This window comes from Chiloscyllium plagiosum, chromosome 3 (assembly GCF_004010195.1).
Source record: "Chiloscyllium plagiosum isolate BGI_BamShark_2017 chromosome 3, ASM401019v2, whole genome shotgun sequence".
Lineage (NCBI taxonomy): Eukaryota > Metazoa > Chordata > Chondrichthyes > Orectolobiformes > Hemiscylliidae > Chiloscyllium > Chiloscyllium plagiosum.
In genome coordinates, this window is record NC_057712.1 from 96,210,278 (window position 1) to 96,231,809 (window position 21,532).

At 41.6% G+C, this 21,532-nt stretch overlaps 1 protein-coding gene across 3 annotated transcripts in view; it reads left to right on the top strand.

Annotated features, from left to right (window-relative positions):
• Nucleotides 1–21,532, top strand: part of mdn1 (midasin AAA ATPase 1) — a 190,443-nt gene that overhangs the window by 60,353 nt on the left and 108,558 nt on the right. For all 3 annotated transcript variants that reach the window (XM_043686689.1, XM_043686697.1, XM_043686702.1), the window contains exons 30-40: nucleotides 2,604–2,742; nucleotides 4,014–4,144; nucleotides 4,268–4,406; nucleotides 7,844–7,973; nucleotides 9,229–9,468; nucleotides 11,076–11,273; nucleotides 12,533–12,744; nucleotides 15,461–15,583; nucleotides 16,600–16,797; nucleotides 20,415–20,522; nucleotides 20,614–20,802. In XM_043686689.1, the coding sequence (XP_043542624.1) occupies nucleotides 2,604–2,742; nucleotides 4,014–4,144; nucleotides 4,268–4,406; nucleotides 7,844–7,973; nucleotides 9,229–9,468; nucleotides 11,076–11,273; nucleotides 12,533–12,744; nucleotides 15,461–15,583; nucleotides 16,600–16,797; nucleotides 20,415–20,522; nucleotides 20,614–20,802 (1,807 nt within the window). The remainder of the gene's footprint in view (nucleotides 1–2,603; nucleotides 2,743–4,013; nucleotides 4,145–4,267; nucleotides 4,407–7,843; nucleotides 7,974–9,228; nucleotides 9,469–11,075; nucleotides 11,274–12,532; nucleotides 12,745–15,460; nucleotides 15,584–16,599; nucleotides 16,798–20,414; nucleotides 20,523–20,613; nucleotides 20,803–21,532) is intronic.

The window sequence follows — 21,532 nt, forward strand, 5'->3', positions numbered from 1 at the left end:
CTATCACCCTCACCTTGACCTCTTTCCACCTATCACATTTCCGACGCCCTCCCCCAAGTCCCTCCTCCCTATCTTTTATCTTAGCCTGTTGGACCAACTTTCCTCATTCCTGAAGAAGGGCTAATGCCCGAAACGTCGATTCTCCTGTTCCCTAGATGCTGCCTGACCTGCTGCGCTTTTCCAGCAACACATTTCCATCTCTGATCTCCAGCATCTGCAGACCTCACTTTCTCCTTCTTCTGTAGGAGCCTGACTCCATCCATTCACGCTGCTTCTATTGTTCCAACTTTTTAAAAGAAAGCCCCCAAGGCCTCGCAACGTGTTTACATTATTGACTTGGAAGAGAAGCTCGGCTCTTAATTGCTGAAGTCTTTCTTCAAAAAAAAAGGACAAAATATGCCTTTTCAAGCCATAGTATCGTCACTGCATAAAGTTGCAAAATTGCACTATTTGGAGGAATTTGGGCATATTATTGCATTTACAATATTAATACATCAGCTCAAGTGCTGAGTGGATGATCCACCTCTTCCTGAGGTCCCTATAAATGAAGCAACCAGTATTTAGCTGGTTTAATTCAGCCCACAGAACATCAAGAGGTAACTCAGCACCCTATATATAACCCAGGTTACAGGTTGGGGCAAAATTCCAGCTGCAGTGCTGAAGACTTGTGCTCAAGAATTATCCATTCCTATAATTTGTTCCATTAGAACTTCAACATTGACTTCTGCCTTCACTCTGTAAAGTTGCCCAAATATGACTTTTCCTTAAAAGGGGTGAATCTAATTAGTCCAAATGTCCACCCTACCCCAGTAACATAATGCTGACCATCAGCAGAATGATGAAAGGGGGTTTGTTGACAGTGTAATAAAACAGCCTTTACTGTTCACTTAGTTTGGTTTCTGCCAGACTAATGTGGTTCCTGACATCTTTCACATATGGATAAAAGAGCCGAATTCAGAAATGGCTGAAAGTTACTGCCTTTGACAGTGAGGCAACATTTGACCAAGTGTGTCATCAAGGAGCCCCGATAGTCTTATATAACCCTAATCGAAGTCAAAGGGAATCGGGTGGGAATAAACATTATATTTTGGGCACACCTTAACTCACATCAGCCCTGGACAGTATCCTTGGCCCAAGCATCCTCTGCTGCTCGGAGCATGATCTTCATTACATAATGTCAAAGTTTGGGATGTTCAATTCTGAGTAAGCATAATCAAATACTGGCCCAGCCAATATGCTCACATTCATGAATGAATAAAACATTTCAAAGAATTTTTTAAAATTGCATAATGAGTACCAATTGCAACTCTTCCAGATAATGAAGCATTCCACATTTAATGTGCTGCGGCATGTAGACAAGATTTGAACATGGGTTGTTGTGTGGCAAAAACATTTCACTTAATCTTATGCAAGTATCAAACAAGTAATGATCTCAAACAAGAGAGAGAATCAAATAATATCCTCTTGACATTAAATGATACCAATAACATTTTACAGTCACAATTGACCAGAAACTTAACTGGCCCAGTCTTAAATACTGTGGCTGCAAGAAGTGGCCAGATGCTGAGGATTCTGCATAAAGTTACTCCCCTTACTCTCTAAAGCTGATGCAAGTCAGAAGTATGATGGAATACTTGCCACTTGGATGATTTTCGCTCCATTAGTCAAGAAACTCAGTGCAGCGGCCTACTTGATTAGCACCCCAACTACTATCTTATATATATGCTCCCCCTGATTATAAACGTAGCAACATTGTGTACCTTTTAAAAGATGCATTGCAGCAACTTACCAAGGCATCTTTGATAGCACCCTCCAAAGGCAAGCTGGATATTCACTGACTTGGAAAATATTGCTTTACCTTCACAATCACTGGGTCTAAGTAGTGAACCTCCTTATCCACAGCACTATCTGTGCACACAGATTGCAACAGTTTGAGAAAGTGGCTGACCGTCATTTTCTCCACAGCACTTAAGAGTGACCAGTAAATGTTGGCCCAACCAGTGCCAACTTCCTGAGAATGTACAAAAAGAATCCAGGGCAAGCTCTGAAGAACTCTAATAGCTGTCATATTGTCTTATGATTTGTACTGCCTATTTTCTTACTTATGAAATCACCATGTGGATAGCTTTTTATTGAACTGTTCATGAAATCTGACCATTGTTTTCTCACTTTAATTCCTGTCCTGGTATTGTCCCAGCATTCTGTATGTGCCTCAACAATGCCCTGACCATCCCCTACCATTTGGCATTGTTCTGGGGAGAAGGCAAGGAGGTGGAGTTAAGGATGATCAGATCAGCCATGATCTCTTTGGAACGGACTGAATGGGCTGAATGGCCTACTTCTGCTTCTAAAGCTTATAGTCTTATGTGTACTGTTTCCATGTTATCCGTTTGATGCAAGAATCTGCATTTCAGTGGGCTTGGCTCTTTTTTCTTACCTGCATCCAAATGAAGTCTTTCAAGAATTTAAGACATAATTTGTTGCTTCCAAATCTGTATTGGTCATTGTGCTATTGCCCAATCAGTTCTCCACTGTTTCCCATTATTTTGCTGTCTAATGATCAGATAACTAAATGTGAGATTTTTTTTTTCCTTTTTTCATAGGTGTGGTAAGACCACAGTGTGTCAGATGTTTGCTTCCTTGTTCAATCAGAAGCTGCACGCAGTGAATTGTCATTTGCACTTGGAGACATCTGACTTCCTTGGGGGTCTGAGGCCTGTCAGACATAGTTCCAGCGAAGAGGTAAGTTGATTATCCTCTTTTAAAGCCAGTAATCCAATTGTCAACCCTTGTCAAGTAGTTAATGAAAGGTTGAAAATGCCCCCATCACCACCAGATTACGTCATTACATTCCCAAACTAGCTGCTGGAGTTGCTGACCTGAATTATTTTCTTTGACTGTGCTCCATGGCTCAAAAGTGGGGATAGAAAGTATAGAAAATAAACCTGAAGAATTATGCTTGTACAACAAATCCGGTTGTGTACTAACTGTGGAACGGAAAGTGCAGGTTAGGACCTGAACTTGTATTCAGCTGAAACATGTTTTGAGGAGCAGGGAGTAAAATTGAAGAGAAAATACCCCAGTTCTGTCTGAATGACTGGTTATGGATTGAGGTGTGCCCATGTTCTGTAATGGTCTGCGGATAACCTGCATCATAATTGTGGGCAGTGTCTTGAAATGCATTAAGATATGCATAAATCACACTTGGAAATGGGTGTGCTCTTTAGTTACCCATTAGTTACCCAATGTTGACATAGTGCATCTGCTCGATTAATAAAAGATTTCAAATTTCTGTTCAGTACAGCCCAGGGAAAAAAAGGTACAGCAGTTTGCCTTTAACACTGCCATTCTGTTCAGTCAGAGGGCTTCATAGATGTGTAATGAAACAAAATGGGCGCTGATGTAAAGAGGTTGAGAAGCCGAATCTCGCAGCCAAGTGATAGGTTTAGGAAGGAATTTTTCAGAAAATAAATAAGATGGAACATGTTAATATTCATATTGCAAGCAATTGTCCAATCGTTCTTTTTCTCCAGTTAGAGATCATGTGAGAATACAGCAATTCATAACAACGTGTTTCAAAATGGAACTAAACAGCAAGAAATCTGATCAATGGTGGTGGTTGGCACTATTTTTCAGGCACAATCATGGAAGCATAGGCCACTCTACCCTTTTAAGTCTGTTTCATTGGTTGGTGGGATTCTCATTGATGTTTTGAGGAGCTTGTTTTGTTTCTAAAGACGATTAAAGATTCAGTGACTAGACTGTGTGCATAGAGTAGTGAAGTAGTGGGTGAACCAGCTAGAAATATGAATTGGTCAGGAATTGAGACAACTTTGTACAGGTACTGCATGGAAGTTGTTGCCTTGTAATCTAGTGAGATGTACCAGATTTATCTGTGTTAATAAACGTCCTATACATGTGACACAAATTGGCAAGCAGTCCTGTTCTCCAGGCTTTTTTTTGTTTTGGAGGTTAAGTCTGCACCTTTTTAAGATTTGTTTCTTGATCGATAGGATGATGCCAACCCCAACAGACTGTTTGAGTGGCAGGATGGACCTCTTGTGCTTGCAATGAAGGAAGATAACATGTTTCTGATGGATGAAATCTCACTGGCGGATGATTCTGTTTTGGAAAGACTCAACAGGTGTTGTTAAAATCAAATTCACCAGCTCATTTTCAGTGTGTTTAGAGCAGGAATTGGCTTGTTTCTAAATGTTTTTCATCTGTTTTCTAAAAACTTGTATTTTATGTTTCAATGCACATATAGTGTCCTGGAAGATGAACAGTCACTCTTGCTTGCAGAAAAGGGGACTGGGGAAGATGATACTGTGGAGCTCATTACAGCTGGAAACAGATTTAGGATACTTGCAACCATGAACCCTGGAGGGGATTTTGGGAAGAAAGAGGTAAGTGCATGTTTACGATACTATGATTTGAATTGATATACAGAAGAACCTCTATTATCTGAATGAAATGGGCGGGCACTATTTTGTTTGGATAATTGATTATTCGCTTAATTGATTTCCCCTGAGGCTCAGTTTTCTGTGAAGTCTGCTCCCCATTCAGAAGGCTAGACAAAAGCACACTGCGCACGAGACCTCACCCCCTACGACTGCCCCCAAACCCGCAGCCCCAACCCTGCACTCTGTGCATTCCTACCCCCCAATCCCATCTCCAAGCAGCCAGACTGTACACCAACAGTGAGACTATTGTTGATTTTGTGGCTTAAGTCTCCAAATAATGAAATAGCATGCACACACGAGAGAGAGAGAGAGAGAGAGAGAGAAGGAGGACAGTCATTTAGAGATGATGCCTGGACTGTCCTCTGCAACATTTCAGTGAGCCAAGTTCGTTTTTAATCATTGTACCTGTAAACAAAAGACGCGATCAGGATTGAAACAGCTCTTAGAAACATTATGTCAAATGGGACCTTGAGATCCCCTTCAGATAATCCGATATTCGGATAATTGAGGTTCCGCTGTAGTATGATCAACAAAATATGTAGATGGCTAATGATCTAGGCAGGAAGAAAAGCACTGCTTTTATAACCAGTGTTTCACACCCTCTCATAAACCACAGCACTTGTAGCCAATGTAGTTTTGTTTTGAAGTAGTTATAAGTTGCAACATGAATAGAAAAAATCTGGGTGCCAATTTTCACAAAGCAAGCTGCCACTAATAGCACTGTAATAGTGACCAGGTGAATTTTTAAAAATTATATATTGGTTTGAGGGATAAACATTAACCAGGACACTGAGAGCCACACCTTGTTAACTTTTGACTGATTTTAATGCCATATGACATTTCCATTCATGCAGTGTTCTCTCCTTCCTGCTGAATGGTAGCCTAGTTTACATGTTCATGTATGCTTGTGTACTTATCTATTCCTTTGTGAAAGCATTGCATGTGCTTGTCTGAAATATTCCCAGAAGTAGTAAGTTTTACTGTTTTTGTTTATGGAATGCGGGCATAGGCCAGGTCACACTTATTGTCTGTGTGTATCGCTGTGGAGAAGGTGTTGATGAGCTGCCTTATTGAACTGCTACTGTAGATATCTTGAGTAGCTTATTTGGTTTATTTGCAACTACCTTGAATTTTTGACCCATTATTCGAATAGTATGTTGGACTTCATAGTGAGGGGACTCCAGTACAAGAACAGGGCTGACTTGTTGCAATTTTACAGGACCTTGGTGAGCCCAAGAGTAATGTGTGAAGTTTGGTCTCCTTTATCTGAGGATGGGCATTTTCGTTACGGAGGGAGTACAACAAGCATTCACCATACTGAATCTGGGGTGGCAGGACTGAAGTATGAAGAGATCTAGGTTGGTTAGGACCATATTTACTGGAGTCCAGTAGAATGAGGGGAAATCTCCTTCTATAACATCTAGAAATCTGTAAACACTCCAATAGTACTAGGCAGCGTAAATGTAGGAAGCATGTTCGTGATTTGCGAGTGCAAAACCAGAGTCACCATCTGGGAATACAAGGTAGGGCATTTAGGACAGAGATGAGAAGTTTCTTCATCCAGGACTATATCGAACTCCTCCTTGGCAAATATTCAATGTTTTCACCTCAACTGTTTTCTGTGACAAAAAGGGTATGGGGAGAAAGCAGGAGTAGGTACTGAATTGGATGATCAACCATGATGCTATATTGAATGGCGGGGCAGGCTTGAAGGGCTGAATGGTCTGCTCCTGCTCCTGTTTTCTGTTTCACTCTTGTTTGCCCACTCTGGTTCCTATTTTCCTTCCTCTGCAGCACTAGTGAACACTGAGGATATTAGTTCCTGTCCTGCTGGATACAACCTGAACAATTTCTACAGATTCTATTTTCCCTAGAATTGATCCCTCTCAACAGTCTATCCCTTCTACACCAGGCCTCAAGTCAAGCAATGAACAGTTCTACTCTACAGTTCCTGGTATCAACAGCTTGTGGCACTGGGAGTGATCCTGAGATCATTTTATTTTTTTATTAATTTCCTAGCTCCTGATATTCTGCTTTCAGGTCCTCATCCCTCTTGTTTTATTTGAGAGTTGGAACCACCATGGACCATCACCTTTGATAGTTTGCTTTTCCCCCTTCAGAGCATCCAGTTGCTGCTCAGTGAAATCTTTGACCTTCATTGTAAGGGTATCAAGGGTTATGGGGAGAAGGCATGAGAATGGGGTTGGAAGCATATCAGCCATGATGAATGGTGGAGCAGTCTGGATGGGCCGAATGGCCTAATTCTGCACCTGTATCTTATGGTCTTATGACTGAGAGAGGGAGCAGGTGCTGGTGTCATGTCTGTGGCTGCAGAAATGTCTATTTGTTGCTCTTACAATATATTTCCATGTCACTAATGCTCTTCTATCTACCCCCATTCCACCACAATGTGCAGCTGAGTTGCTTCGGATGCCATGAATTTGGCTCTTGTCGCATTCTCAGAGATGCCTTCTCCCCCATTACTTGGGTGTCCAAATACAGCAAGACCTGGACTGCACCCATCATTAGGCTGATAAGAGACCAGTAACATCTGTGCCACAAGTGCTAGACAATGACTGTTTCCAACATGAGAAAATCTAACTGGCAGCCTTTGACATTTATATGGCATTGCCATCCCTGAATACCCAGTTGAATATCCAGAGGGGTCACCTTTCACTAGAAGCTCTATCTAAGTTCTACTAAGGCAACAAGAGCACATCCACTGCTAGGAATTTGACAAGTAGGTTTCTTCTAGTCTCCCCAGTAATCTATCAACAAGGCACAAGCCAGAAATGTAATGGAATATTCTCTTCTTGCCTGGAAAGGTGCAACACTCAAGAAGTTTGACACCATTTAGAAAAACCAACCACTTGAACATCCTGTTTATAACCTTAAACCTTCACCAGCAATGCACATGGCAGCTGTATGTACCATTTAGACGATGCACTGTAATAACTCACCAGAACTCCACTGATAGCACCTTATGATCCCAAGGGCTTTACTATTCAGAAGGACAAAGACAGTAGATGCATGGGAACACCTTCACTTACAAGTTCCTGAGCCAAGTCAGTCAGACCACCCTAACTTGCAATTACGTCGCCATTCCTTCACTCCCTCTTGATCAAAACCTTGGAACTCCCTTTTTAACAGTATTGCAAGTGTGCCTCCACTCCAAGGGCCATAGTGATTCGAGGGAGCAGCTCACCACCTGTTCCGAGTCAGTTCAGGGTGGGCAATAAATGCTGGCCTAATCAGGGGACACATCCTGTGAAAAAACAAAAAATTGTTTCCTATTGTCTCAATGTAATATTAAAAGATAATTTTTAAATCTAAAGCCATGAATGCTTGTAAAGTGAATTAATCCATTGCTTCCCTTTCAGCTTTCACCAGCCCTGAGGAACAGATTTACTGAGATCTGGTGTCCACCTATCAATAGCCGTGAGGATATGATGGCGATAATTCAACATAACCTAAGCTCTGGGCTGTCTTTCGATGAGCAAGATCATGAAGGTGCGATGTGCTGCTGACTTTTCTTTTTATTTTGTTGGATGTTTTGTGCATTTTGAGGAATGGCATGGGATGAAAAATGTAATACTTAGAATTATAGAATCCCTGCATGCAGACAGAGGCCATTCAGCCCACTGAGCCTGCACCGACCCTCCGAAAAGCATCCCACCCTGGCCCAGACTCCACCCCTGTGTTTGCCATGGCTAATCCAACTGGCCTGCATATTTCTGCACACTACAGGCTAATTTAGCATTGCCAACCTGCCTACATCTGCAAGTTTTTGGGCTGTAGAAGAAACTGGAGCACCTGGAGGAAACCCACACAGACACTGAGAGCAGTTCCAAATTCCCCCCAGACAGCCACCCATATGTGTCCTGATGAAATTCCATCAGCTCATCAGTTTATTGGTTACATGAATGAATCCTGTTCTTTGTGAAGTCTTGTCAGTTATTGCAACTTATTGTGCATGTATTGTACTGGAATAGATTTTAAAAGTAGATTTTCCTCGTCTTTGAAAAAGATGTTCTACAGGCTCTTTGGGTTTTGATAGTTGTGAGGCAGCAATTACTCCTGTACTCTTAAGCCTATGCCGGAGATGTGTTGCTGGAAAAGCGCAGCAGGTCAGGCAGCATCCAGGGAACAGGAGAATCGACGGTTCGGGCATAAGCCCTTCTTCAGGGCTGAAGAAGGGCTTATGCCCGAAACGTCGATTCTCCTGTTCCCTGGATGCTGCCTGACCTGCTGCGCTTTTCCAGCAACACATCTCCGGCTCTGATCTCCAGCATCTGCAGACCTCACTTTCTCCTCTTAAGCCTATGGCTGACTTAATTCAAAGTAAACATAAAATAGATGCTCTATGTTAGGTCTGTCACAGGAACGCTTTTGTGATGTCAGCTATTCTAGAAGGTCAGAAGACTGGTGTTCATTGTACATCATGCACAGAGAATAAGACCTTAACTATCACTCTAATTGTGACATTGGGTAGGAAATCTTTGGTGGGTTGAACGATAAGAGGATGGAAAATTGAGTTAATTTATGCTCCACAGTGTATTCTTACGATGATTCAAGGCCAACAACTTCCAAGAACTGTGAATGGGTTTACTGTAGTCATCTTATTCCAAGACTGTTGAGTGTATGAGGAAATGTAAGAAACAGTGAGCGAAATGAGAAACAACATGTTTAAAATGTGTAATTCAAGTAGATGGTCATTTTTTTCCTGTCACATTTTTTCTCCCCCCTCCCTCCCTGTATATCGCAGGCAAAGATATAGCTGAACTTATTTTGGATTTCATTGACTGGTTAAAGAATCAAGAGTTTGGGCGTCGATGTGTGTTAAGTATCCGAGATCTCCTGTCCTGGGTGGAATTCATGAATGTTACAACAAGGGATGTGACTGCAAATGTCGTGGACTTGGATGAAATTGGCAATTTTCGGCTTGATCCTGTGACTGGATTCATACATGCTGCGTGTCTCACCTGTATTGATGGAATTGGAGCAGGTATTTTTGACTGGTGAAACTTCCACTGAGCGGAAAGGCTGGAATATTTTTTCCTTAAGGCTAGAATTTTTAACAAGTTTAAAAATTGAGTGTAAAATTCAAATTACAGATGTTGGACTGTTTATGGTTAATGAGCGCAGTATGTTTTAATGAAGTTTGTTCCTACTGAAAGAGCTTTTGAAAGTTTCTCATCTTGCAAGTAAGTTGACTTGACATGTTTTGCATTTCGGATTCAAGTTGCCAGCATCTGAAATTGTGGTTTTCTGGAAATGTAGTTGTCTGATGGAATTTATAACATAGCTACTGTTTCCTGAACAAGCTGCCTTGACAAAGATCCCAGGGCAATTGCTTATGTTTGGTGATATCTGTTTTTGTGAGCCGTGAACATTCCACACTTTATCTTCTGCTTTGCCCTTGAGCTAAGGTCTTGCTATGGTCAAACATTTTTTTTTAATATGAATCTTTGCATGTGTGTGTGAGAGAGTTTCGAGGAGTAAAGATTTATATTTTCAAATTGCAATCCATTTGTTTATTAAATACATTGTTGATTTTTTTTGTCTATTTTAAGTCTAATAGACATCATGAAAAAGTATAATACTTCAAGGAAGCTGGAGATCTGAAATTAACAGAGACAGCAAATGCTGGAGAAACTGAAGATCTGGCTGCACCTGTGGAGAGAAAACCAAAGTTAACATTTAGAGTTCACTGTGATTCTTCCTCAGAATTTATTTCCACTCCAAAACATCATATTGAACTCAAATTGTTAATGCTGTTTCTGTCTCTGCAGATTCTGCCGGACTTCCTTCCTTTGTCCAGCATTTTTTTTACTATAGAGGAAAGATATGATCAGTCACATCAGTAATCAGATAAAATTCATGTTATTACCATGGATTAATGGAAATAGCGAAAGACAGTACACTCCTCCCATCGTGGTCATTGCATTGAACACATTAATATTGACAAACTGTTCACCTTGAGGCTGGGTAATCCAAGATGGGGATCAGGAAAAATTGTCGCTGTAACAGCAGCTCCTTTTTCCAGTGTTTGAGCTGATTTATTTGATTTTCTTTTTGGAGCAGTAATTAGTGTTTTATCAGCTGTTTCATTGTTGAGGAAGTGTGGGGTGAGAAAAATAATCAAACAACAGTACTCTAAACCGGGAGAGCAGGTACTATTTAGGAGGTGAAAAGAAAGGAGCAGTGAACCTGCACAGCTGACTGACCAGGCAGTGAACCTGCACAGCTGACTGACCAGGCAGTGAACCTGCACAGCTGACTTGCCTGTACTGTGTAGTTTCAAGCATCTCTGGACAGTGGAGTTTGGTCTAAGCAGAGAATGGTGCGTGTATGGAATGAACTGTCAGAGGAAGTGGTGGAGGCTGGGACAATTACAGCACTTTTTTAAAAGGCACTTGGATGGGTATATGAATAGGAGGTGTTTAGAGGGATATTGCCAAATGCTGGCAAATGGAATTAGATTTATATAGGATACCTGTCAGAATGGACAAGTTGGACCGTGGGGTCTGTTTCTATGCAGTACATCTGTGACTCTAAGTGTACAGTACATGTGTTAGAGGTCTGATCCTTTTTGCTTTCATTCTGTACTAGGGTCTGCATTTTCTTCTCCAGAGACTACTTTGGCTGCTCGCAAAGCATGCCTGACCTTCCTTTTAAAGAAACTGTCCAAGATTACAAAGTTGAACAAAAGAATGTGGAATATGTCAAACAGTTATGATCAGAAAAGAAAGAGGAAAGTTGTATGGACTGCAAGCTATTTTGGAATTCATCCATTCTACATTCCCATAGGTAAGCATGAGTGGTCAGAGAAAAATCATATAAGTCTCACTATCCTCTCTGTCATCCTGTGACAACACCAAATACTTTTTAAGCTGTTCGGAGTTCTCAATGTAAGTCAGTGTTCTCAATGCAAGTTAGAGTTATTCCATTAGCTCTTGTCAAGAAGGTGAAAAACTCTAGATAGCTTATTAAAACTTTTGCAGTTTTTAATTGAAATTGCTTTGGAAAGAATTGGGATCATCACTTCCCCAGACAAGGTAAAGGCCATGTGCAAGTAGCAGTAGGCATGCATTCAGATTCTTCTATATTTTTCTTTAAATAGCTTACTGATTGTAGTAAGAACTCACATAAATTAACCGATACATGAGAATCCAGCCTTTTGCATGCTCTTGACTTGTGCGCTCAATATTTATCACTTTCCAAATTCCTTGCCAAATGCTCTGTCAGCTCATTCAAGACATGAGCAATGGTAGATTTCCATGATGTGAAGGAGTCGGTGTTAGACTGGGGTGGACAAAGTTTAAAAACCACAAAACGCCAGGTTATAGTCCATCACGTATATTTGGAATCACGAGCTTTCAGAGCGCTGCTCCTTCATCAGGTAGCTGTGAAGGAGCAGCACTCCTAAAGCTAATGCTTTCAAATAAATCTGTTGGACTATAACCTGGTGTTGTGTGACTTTTTAACTATGGTAGGTGTGTTATTCTTCAGAGAGACTGGTGGCTTTGGATTAGTGGTTGAGCACGTTAGACTTGAGGTAGAGACGCTACCACGACACTACAAAACCTCTTATAGCAACTATTGCAATTGTAAATATTGCCAGATTTAGTTTACAGTTTCCAAAGATCCTTTCATGAAAAGGCAATTTTAATATAAAAAGCAGTGACCTCTAATCCCTTCAAGGTTGACATCTGTGTTGAGTTGATTTCTTGAGTTGACTTTATCCGAAACACTGTATCTTACATAACAAGTTTTATTCAATTGAATATTCAGATTTTTAGAGTAACCTAGAATAAAGAGATACTTGTGTTTCATCTAAGTAATTGTCTTTTGTCTGTACACTAATTCCTAGCTGTCCTGTTTATCTTTATTAAACTTATTTGTATTGTTACAGTCTACCCATAGCAAGACTTGATTTTCATATTTGGGTAGAGTTGATCAGATTTGCCTCATTTGATCGATTCTGGGGTTTGTGAGTGTGGTTTGAAACAGGGCGTTATTTTAATGTGAGCACATATGTAAATGTGTACACATATTGATCTTTTCAGTAGGGGCTGTTGGAGAGAAAACAGCAGTCACCGACTATGCACTGAATGCTGGCACAACAGCAATGAATGCCCAAAGGCTGTTGCGAGCAATGAAGTTAAAGAAGCCGATTCTATTAGAGGGATCACCAGGAGTTGGCAAGACAAGCTTGGTCGCAGCTCTAGCAAAGGCCTCTGGAAACCAGCTAGTCCGAATCAATCTTTCAGAGCAAACAGTAAGTTTGTATGATAACATCTTGAATTCTTTCTTCCCTCTCCCTCCCACCCCCCCCCCCCCCCTCAAATCTACTTGAAATCTATTTTTTAAATGGGCTGCATTCTGAGGACACGATATGAAGAATATTATTCGAGCTTTTCACAAAACAGCAGGACTTTGATGTACCAAAATTACAGTGAATTATAAATCAGTCAACAGGAGTAGTCCATAGCCCATCAAGTCTGCTTTGCCATTCTAGGTTATGATGAAGAATTTCATCTTGTCATTTTCCCACACTGACTCCATATCCCAAGTCATTAGCCTCCAGAAGCCTATCAATTTTTGTCTTGAGCCTGATTGAAAATTAACTTCTACAGCCCTCTGAGGTAGAGTCCCAAAGGCCACCATGCTCTGAATGAAGAAATTCTTCCTCATCTCAGTCTGAAATGGTCTGCCCTTTATTCTGAGAATATGTCCCCTGGTTCGAGAGTCGCCCATCAGAGGGAACATCCTATCTATATCCATCCTGTCACACTAAGAATGTTAGGCTTTGATGAGATCATTTGCCTTTCTTCAAAACTCTTGGAAATGAGGTCTCTATTCTCTCCAGTGTCTCCAAATAGAACAATTCTGTCATCCCAGGGATTGATTTCGTGAATATCTGTTGCTCATCCTTTATTGCAAATATAAGGAGACCAAAACTATCGATAAGGATATACAAAATGCCAGGTGATGTCCCACCAAGGTTTTAAACTGTTGCAGCAAGGCATCATTTACTCCTGCACTCCAATGCCTTTGCAATGAATGCCCACATGCCAGTTGTCATCCTAACTGCTTGCTGTACCTTCATGATAGCTTTGTGACTCATGGATAAAGGACACTGACATCTTTTTGGACACTTGCGCTCCACAAGCCCGCTCTATTTAAGCAATATTCTCAACCTTTTGTTTTAAACAAGTTGAATTGTTTCATAATCCAGTATCTGTATTGTGCTTTACACAACCTTTTATGTGATATCAAAACTGAACAGGTTGATTTGAAATTATCTGCAGAATATGTGGACATCCTAAACTGTTTCATCATCTCATGAACTGACTTCTAAATATAGCCAATATTGAAATATGGGAAAAACAGCAATTAGTTTTAGATAAGAGGTAAAAGAACAGATCTCTTGTAGTGTATTGAGTTTAATTTGGTTGGAAATGATTTGAGTGCGCAGATTGTGTTTTTATTCATGGCTCAATGGCATTACGTGTTCCCCATGTGACACTTCATTGCAATAAGTCAATATTTAGCATTGTTGGCTTAGGAAGTTATATAAAGTTGTGACTTAAGCATTCTTGTGACACAGTAGTAGTGCCCCTACCTCTGAGCTAGCAAGTCTGGGTTTGAGGTCAACTTGTGTCAGCGGTGTGGCATAATATCCCTGGGCAGGTTGAGGGGAAAAATAACTCTCAAAATTGTGACTGTTCAGTGCTGCACAGTTGGCAGCGAAGAGAGTTACCTACGATTACAACAGGATCTGGACCAGATGGGCTGAGAGGTGGCAGATGAAGTTTAATTCCGATAAATGCGAGGTGCTGCATTTTGGGAAAGCAAATCTTAGCAGGACTTATACACTTAATGGAAAGGTCCTAGGGAGTGTTGCTGAACAAAGAGACCTTGGAGTGCAGGTTCATAGCTCCTTGAAAGTGGAGTTAGACAATAGGTGCAAGAGTAGGCCATTCTGCCCTTTGAACCTGCACCACCATTCAATATGATCATGGCTGATCATCCTTAATCAGTATCCTGTTCCTGCCTTATCTCCATAACCCTTGATTCCACTATCCTTGAGAGCTCTATCTAACTCTTTCTTAAATGAATCCAGAGACTGAGCCTCCAATGCCTTCTGGGGCAGAGCATTCCACACAGCCACCACTCTCTGGGTGAAGAAGTTTCTCCTCAGTTGCAGGTAGATGGGATAGTGAAGAAGGTGATTGGTATGCTTTCCTTTATTGGTCAGAGTATTGAGTACAGGAGTTGGGAAGTCATGTTGCGGCTGTACAGGACATTCATTACGCCGCTGTTGGAATATTGAGTGCAATTCTGGTCTCCTTCCTATCAGAAAGATGTTGTGAATCTTGAAAGGGTTCAGAAAAGATTAATAAGGATGTTGCCAGGGTTGGAGGATCTGAGCTATAGGGAGAGGCTGAACAGGCTGGAGCTGTTTTCCCTGGAGCGTCAGAGGCTGAGGGATGACCTTTATAGAGGTTTACAAAATTATGAGGGGCATGGATAGGATAAAATGACAAAGTCTTTTCCCTGGGGTTAGAAGGCATAGGTTTAGGGTGAGAGGGGAAAGATATAAAAGAGACCTAAGGGGCAACTTTTTCTCACAGAAGGTGGTAAGTGTATGGAATGAGCTGCCATAGGATGTGGTGGAGGCTGGTACAATTGCAACATTTAAGAGACATTTGGATGGGTATATGAATAGGAAGGGGTTGGAGGGATATGGGCTCTGTGCTAGCAGGTGGGACTAGATTGGGTTGGGATATCTGGTCGGCATGGACGGGTTGGACCGAAGGGTCTGTTTCCATGCTGTACATCTCTGTGACTATCTATTTTCTCCTGTCTGCAGTCAGATTTCTACACCAAATAAAATTAAAGTCAATGACACAGATTGCGTTTTGTTGTAATTCTTCATTTTGGTGTACCTACGATCTGTATTGATTATTGACTGTCTCCTGTTCCTGCAGGATGTCACTGACTTATTTGGAACAGACCTGCCAGTTGAAGGAGGTAAAGGAGGTGAATTTGCCTGGCGTGATGGCCCTCTGCTTGCAGCCCTCAAGGCTGGACATTGGATTGTCTTAGATGAGGTGAGTGTTGTTGAAACAATTTGATTAAACTAGTCACCATGTGGTGTAACTAGACTAACTACAAGACTTTAAAGTCAGCACAGATGTGTGATCATCATGGATGGTTTCTCCTGTGGATGAGAGTTTTGGGGTTTTTTTTACACTTTGGAACAGGAACTAGTAACAGTGATGTCCATAATGCATTGAGGGCTTTGGTTTTGCTATGTACTGCTGAGTAACAGCCAAAGTTAATTTGCAGTTACGAGATATAATGGCTTACTTGCGTCTTTGAAATGTTGGGTTTTTGCACTCTTCTGTTCCCTTCATCTCCATCTCTTTGGTCTAACCATTTAGTGAAAGGACAGTGTGTTCACAGATCCTGTGTTAGCCTGTCACATATCCATGACTGCAAAATAGGTCACTTTGGTTTTATCACTTTTTTTACCCCACCTGGTTATAAATATGGAAGATTCCCTGCTAACGGGGGCTGACTCTGATCAGGAATTCATGGAATGAAGAACTTTTGATCCAAATCTGCATCTTGCTGCGCTCTTGTGGTCAATCTGAGGATTACAAGGCAAGCTGCTCAATATTCTGTTAGACGGAAATTTCTCACCTATTTTCACATCCCTGTCTTACGTGATGGCTTCATTCCATAGAATAAGGGACATGTGATTTTTAGAATCAGTAGAATATAACATCATGAATTATAAGGCTGTATTGGGCATTAGGTTTTCAGTTCTTAATATTTTGTTAGTAATTGTGTGTCTAGTCTTTTGAAATATAACGTGAGTTTAGCTGCTCATATTCTGTTCTTGTTGTGCAAAATGTTCTGTGCATTTGTTAAGTACCACAAAAATCTGATGATTTCACACAGCTCTATATTCAGTGCTCTTAAAATGTGTATCCCATCCGGACTAATACCTAAATTTTGAACTCCACAGTGCCGTTTCACTATTGCCAGCAACAATAATCTAGAAACAAACTCTGAATGACATTAATAAAGTCAGCAACAATTGTCAACCTTATTCTTTCAGTTAAACCTAGCTTCCCAGTCTGTGCTAGAGGGGCTGAACTCCTGCTTTGACCATCGTGCTGACATTCTTATTCCCGAGTTGGGCCGTCGCTTCGTTGTGGAACATAACAGGACCAAGATTTTTGGTTGTCAGAATCCGTATCACCAAGGAGGTGGAAGGAAGGGCCTCCCCAAGTCTTTCCTCAACCGATTCACACAGGTAAGGCAAGAAATGAGTGTAATTCATGAGGTCTTCCATTGAAGCCCAAAAATTACCTGTTTTACAGATTTGCGATAAGATATTTGGCGTCATTAGTACCAATGAATAAAAGATGTGCAGATTCTCAGCTGCTGAGCTTTTATTTTGATTGAAAAGGTTATGTTGATTAGATTACTTGCAGTGTGGAAACAGGCCCTTCGGCCCAACAAGTCCACACTGACCCTCCAAAGAGCAACCCTACATTTACCTCTTCACCTAACACTACGGGGAATTTAGCAAGGCCAATTCACCTAACCTGCACATCTTTGGACTGTGCGGGGAAACCGGAGGAAACCCACGCAGACACTGGGAGAACGTGCAAACTCCACACAGTCAGTCGTCCGAGGCGGGAATTGAACCCGAGTCCCTGGCGCTGTGAGGCAGCAGTGCTAACCATTGTGCCACTGTGCCACCCTGTTGCAAGTCGGGTGAGGTGATTTTGATACTTCCCCTTTGAAAACCTTGAAGCAAATTCTACAGTGATTTTATCCTTTCCACATAGACCGGTACAGTGCAGGAACAGGCCCTACAGTCCACCATGTCCACGCTGACCACGAAGCCACCCTAAACTATTCCCATCTGCCTGCCCATATACCATATCTCTCTGTTCCCTGCCTGTTCAAGTGTGTGTCTAAATACCTCTTAAACTTCGCTATCTGCTTCTACCGTATTCTCTGGCAATGCATTCCAGGTGCCTAATACGCTCATATTTTAAAAAAAATCTTATCTCACACATGTTGCCAGGGTTGGAGGATCTGGGAGAGGCTGAACAGGCTGGGGCTGTTTTCCCTGGAGCATCAGAGACTGAGGGGTGACCTTATAGAGGTTTACAAAATCATGAGGGGCATGGATAGGGTAAATAGATAGTCTTTTCTCGGGGTCAGGGAGTCCAGAACTAGAGGGCACAGGTTTAGGGTGCGAGGGGAAAGATATAAAAGAGACCTAAGGGGCAACCTTTTCACACAGAGGGTGGTACATGTATGGAATGAGCTGCCAAAGGAAGTGGTGGAGGCTGGTACAATTGCAACATTTAAGAGGCATTTGGGTGGGTATATGAATAGGAAGGGTTTGGAGGGATATGGGCTGGGTGCTGGCAGGTGGGACTAGATTGGGTTGGGATATCTGGTCGGCATGGACGGGTTGGACCGAAGGGTCTGTTTCCATGCTGTACATCTCTATGACTCTATCTCCTTTAACCATTCCCCCTCTCACTTTAAACCTATGCTTCCGAGTATTTGACATTTCCACCCTGTCCATGCCTCTCATAATTTTGTGTGCTTCAAACAGGTCGCCCCTCAGGCTCTGATGCTGTAGTGAAGACAAGCCAAGTTTGTCCAACCTCACCTTATTGCTAATACACACCAATCCAGACAGCATCCTGGGAAACTCCTTTTTCACCCTCCCCAAAGCTCCCACATCTTTCCTATTGTGTGGGACAAGACTCCATACATTTCTCCCAAGATGACCTAACTAAAGCATTTTACAGTTACAACATGCCTTGCCAATGTTTATACTCAGTGCCCTGACCGATAAAGGCAAGCATGCTGTACACTGCCTTTGCCATTTGTGTTGCCACTTCCAGAGAGCTATGCACTTGGATCCAATATTACTCTGTCCATTAATACTCCTCATAGTCCTCCCATTTACTATTTTTTCTCTTGCATTTGACCTCCCAAAATTGGAAGGAGGCGAATGTGGTAATAGGGAAATCTCTGGCAATTACAGACCAGTCAATCTTATGTCTGTGGTCAGCAAAGTTTTGGAAAGAATTCTGAGGGATAGGATCTATGACTATTTGGCAAAGGATAGCGTGATTAAAGGCAGTCAGCATGGCTTTGTGAGGGGCAGGTCATGCCTCAAAACTTACATTGAGTTCTTCAATGAGGTGACAAGACAGGTCGAGCAGTGGATGTTGTGTATGTGGACTTCAGCAAGACCTTTGATAAGATTCCCCATGGTAGGCTCATTCATGAAGTCAGGAAGTATGGGATACAGGGACATTTGGCTATCTGGATTCAGAATTGGTTGGCTGACAGAAGGCCGAGAGTGGTTATAGATGGAAAGTATTCTGCCTGGTGGTCAGTGTTGAGTGGGGTCCTGCAGGGCTCTGTTCTTGGGTCTCTGCTCTTTGTAGTTTTTATAAATGACTTGGATGAGTGGGTTGAGGGGTGGGTTAGTAAATTTGCAGATGACACAAAGGTTGGAGGTGCCGTCGATCATATTGAGGGCTATTGCAGGCTGCAGCGCGACATAGACAGGATACAGAGCTGGGCTGAGAAATGGCAGATGGAGTTCAACCTGGATAAATGTGAAGTGATGCATTTTGGAAGGTCAAACTCGAATACTGAATATAGGATTAAAGACAGGATTCCTGACAGTGTGGAGAAACAGAGGGATCTGGGTGTGCAAGTACATAGATCCCTCAAAGTTGCCACCCAAGTGGATAGGGTTGTTAAGAAAGCATATGGTGTTTTGGCTTTCATTAACAGGGAGATCAAGTTTAAGAGCCGTGAGGTTTTGCGACAGCTGTACAAGTCCCTGATGTGACCACACTTGGAATATTGTGTCCAGTTCTGGTTGCCCTGCTATAGGAAAGATACAGAGGTTTTGGAGAGGGTGCAAAGAAGGTTTACCAGGATGCTGTCTGGACTGGAGGGTTTGCCTTATGAAGAAAGGTTGAAAAAGCTCGGACGTTTCTCTCTGGAGAGAAGGAGGAAGAGAGGAGACCTGATCAAGGTGTACAAGATAATGAGAGGAATATATAGAGTCAATAGCCAGAGACTTTTCCCCAGGGCAGGATTAACGGGAACGAGGGGTCACAGTTTTAAGATTTTAGGGGAAAGGTATAGAGGAGATGTCAGAGGTAGGTTCTTTACGCAGAGAGTTGAGAATGCATGGAATGTGTTGCCAGCTGTGGTGGTCAAAGCAGAGCCATTTGGGATATTTTAAGCGATTGCTGGACGTGCACATGGAGAGCAGTGAGGTGAGGGGTGCGTCGGTTAAGTTATTATATTTTACATTAGGATTAAACCTCAGCACAACCTTATGGGCCAAAGAGCCTGTTCTGTGTTGTACTTTTCTATGTTCTAAAATGTATCACATCAGATTTGTCCAGATTAATTCCATATGGCTTTTCTCTGCTCAACTGCTGTTTTCTTTGACAACTTTCCTCATTATCCACAATTCCTCCAATATTTGTGTGGTCCAGAAACCTGCTAATCAGGCCACCTATGTTTTCATGTAAATCATTTTTATACAGGTGTATAAGCAATGGAGGTTCCAGCACTGCTGCTTGTTGAACACAGCTGTAATGGTGTTAAATGAACTTAAATACAGAAGTGAAACTTGAGCCGACAGATTGGTCTTTGCTGTCATTTTACATACAGCAATAAGTTTTTCTTTTTGAAACACTTTGATAATGATATTTACTTGTTTGCCAAAGTGTAAAGAATGTGTTTAAAGTATAAGCAATTCAACTGCACAAGGTAATGCCGAACATACCTGGAATAATTTCTGTGCCTTCTTGGCAATTGTGTGTAATGTTCTGTTTTAAGGCTAATAATGATCTTATTTTATAGGTTTATGTGGATCAGCTATCAGTTAAAGATATGGAGTACATTGCTGACACCATGTTTCCTGCAATTGGTAAAAATATTGTCAGCAAAATGGTTCAGTTTAATTACAAGGTAAAGGATCCTCTATTCTTTTGTTTAGAATACATGATTAAATAAAAAGTTCTGAACACTTCCTAATTTTAGTTCTTTTTGTTTTTGGAAGATTAACCAAGAAGTAATGGTGGAAAGAAAATGGGGACAGAAAGGAGGACCGTGGGAGTTTAACCTGCGGGATCTCTTTCGGTGGTGCCAGCTGATGTTGGTAGACCAGATGCCTGGATGCTATGATCCAGGCCAACATGTTGCTTTGGTATATGCAGACAGAATGCGATCCAATGCAGACAGAAACCACGTAAGCATGTTGATGGATCTTTAGTGGTTTGCAGTTTATTTAAATTGCCCGTTACCAGTAAAAGTAAATCTATGTCATGAAAAATCTTTTGCATTTTGGTTGGAAGATGCATTATATAACTTGTATGTCTTTTCTGAGTTTGAGAATTTTTGTTTAATGTGGGATTGCTGCATGAAACTTAAATAAGTATAATTCAAGAAGAATGTTCCTAATAACTAGAGAGTTCAGAATCCGGGATCTTTGTTTAAGAAAATGGTGAGGCTATTTTGGACTAAGATGAGGAGAAACTTCTTCAGTCAGAGTGATAAGCCTGTTTAATTCTTGGCCACAGAAAGCGGTTGAAGCCAAAACATTGAATGCTTTCAAGAAAGAGTTAGATGGAGTTCTTGGGGTTGAAGCGATCAAAGGATATTGGAATAAAACGGGAGAAGGACACTGAGTTGGATGATCAATAATGGCCATATTGACTGGTGGAGCAGGCTTGAAGGGCTGAATGTAGATTAGAGTGGTGCTGGAAAAGCACAGCAGGTCAGGCAGCATCCGCGGACAAGGAAAATCGACGTTTTGGGTAAAATCCCTTCATCAGGAAGGGCTGAATGGCCTACTCTTACCTATTTTGTATTTTTCAAGCCTTCTCAGGACACCAAGCTCTCTAAGTTAGTGCTTTGATATTCAGTCTTGTAACCCAAATCTGTTAGTTTTAAGCAGGGGTAATTGAGATGCATCATGT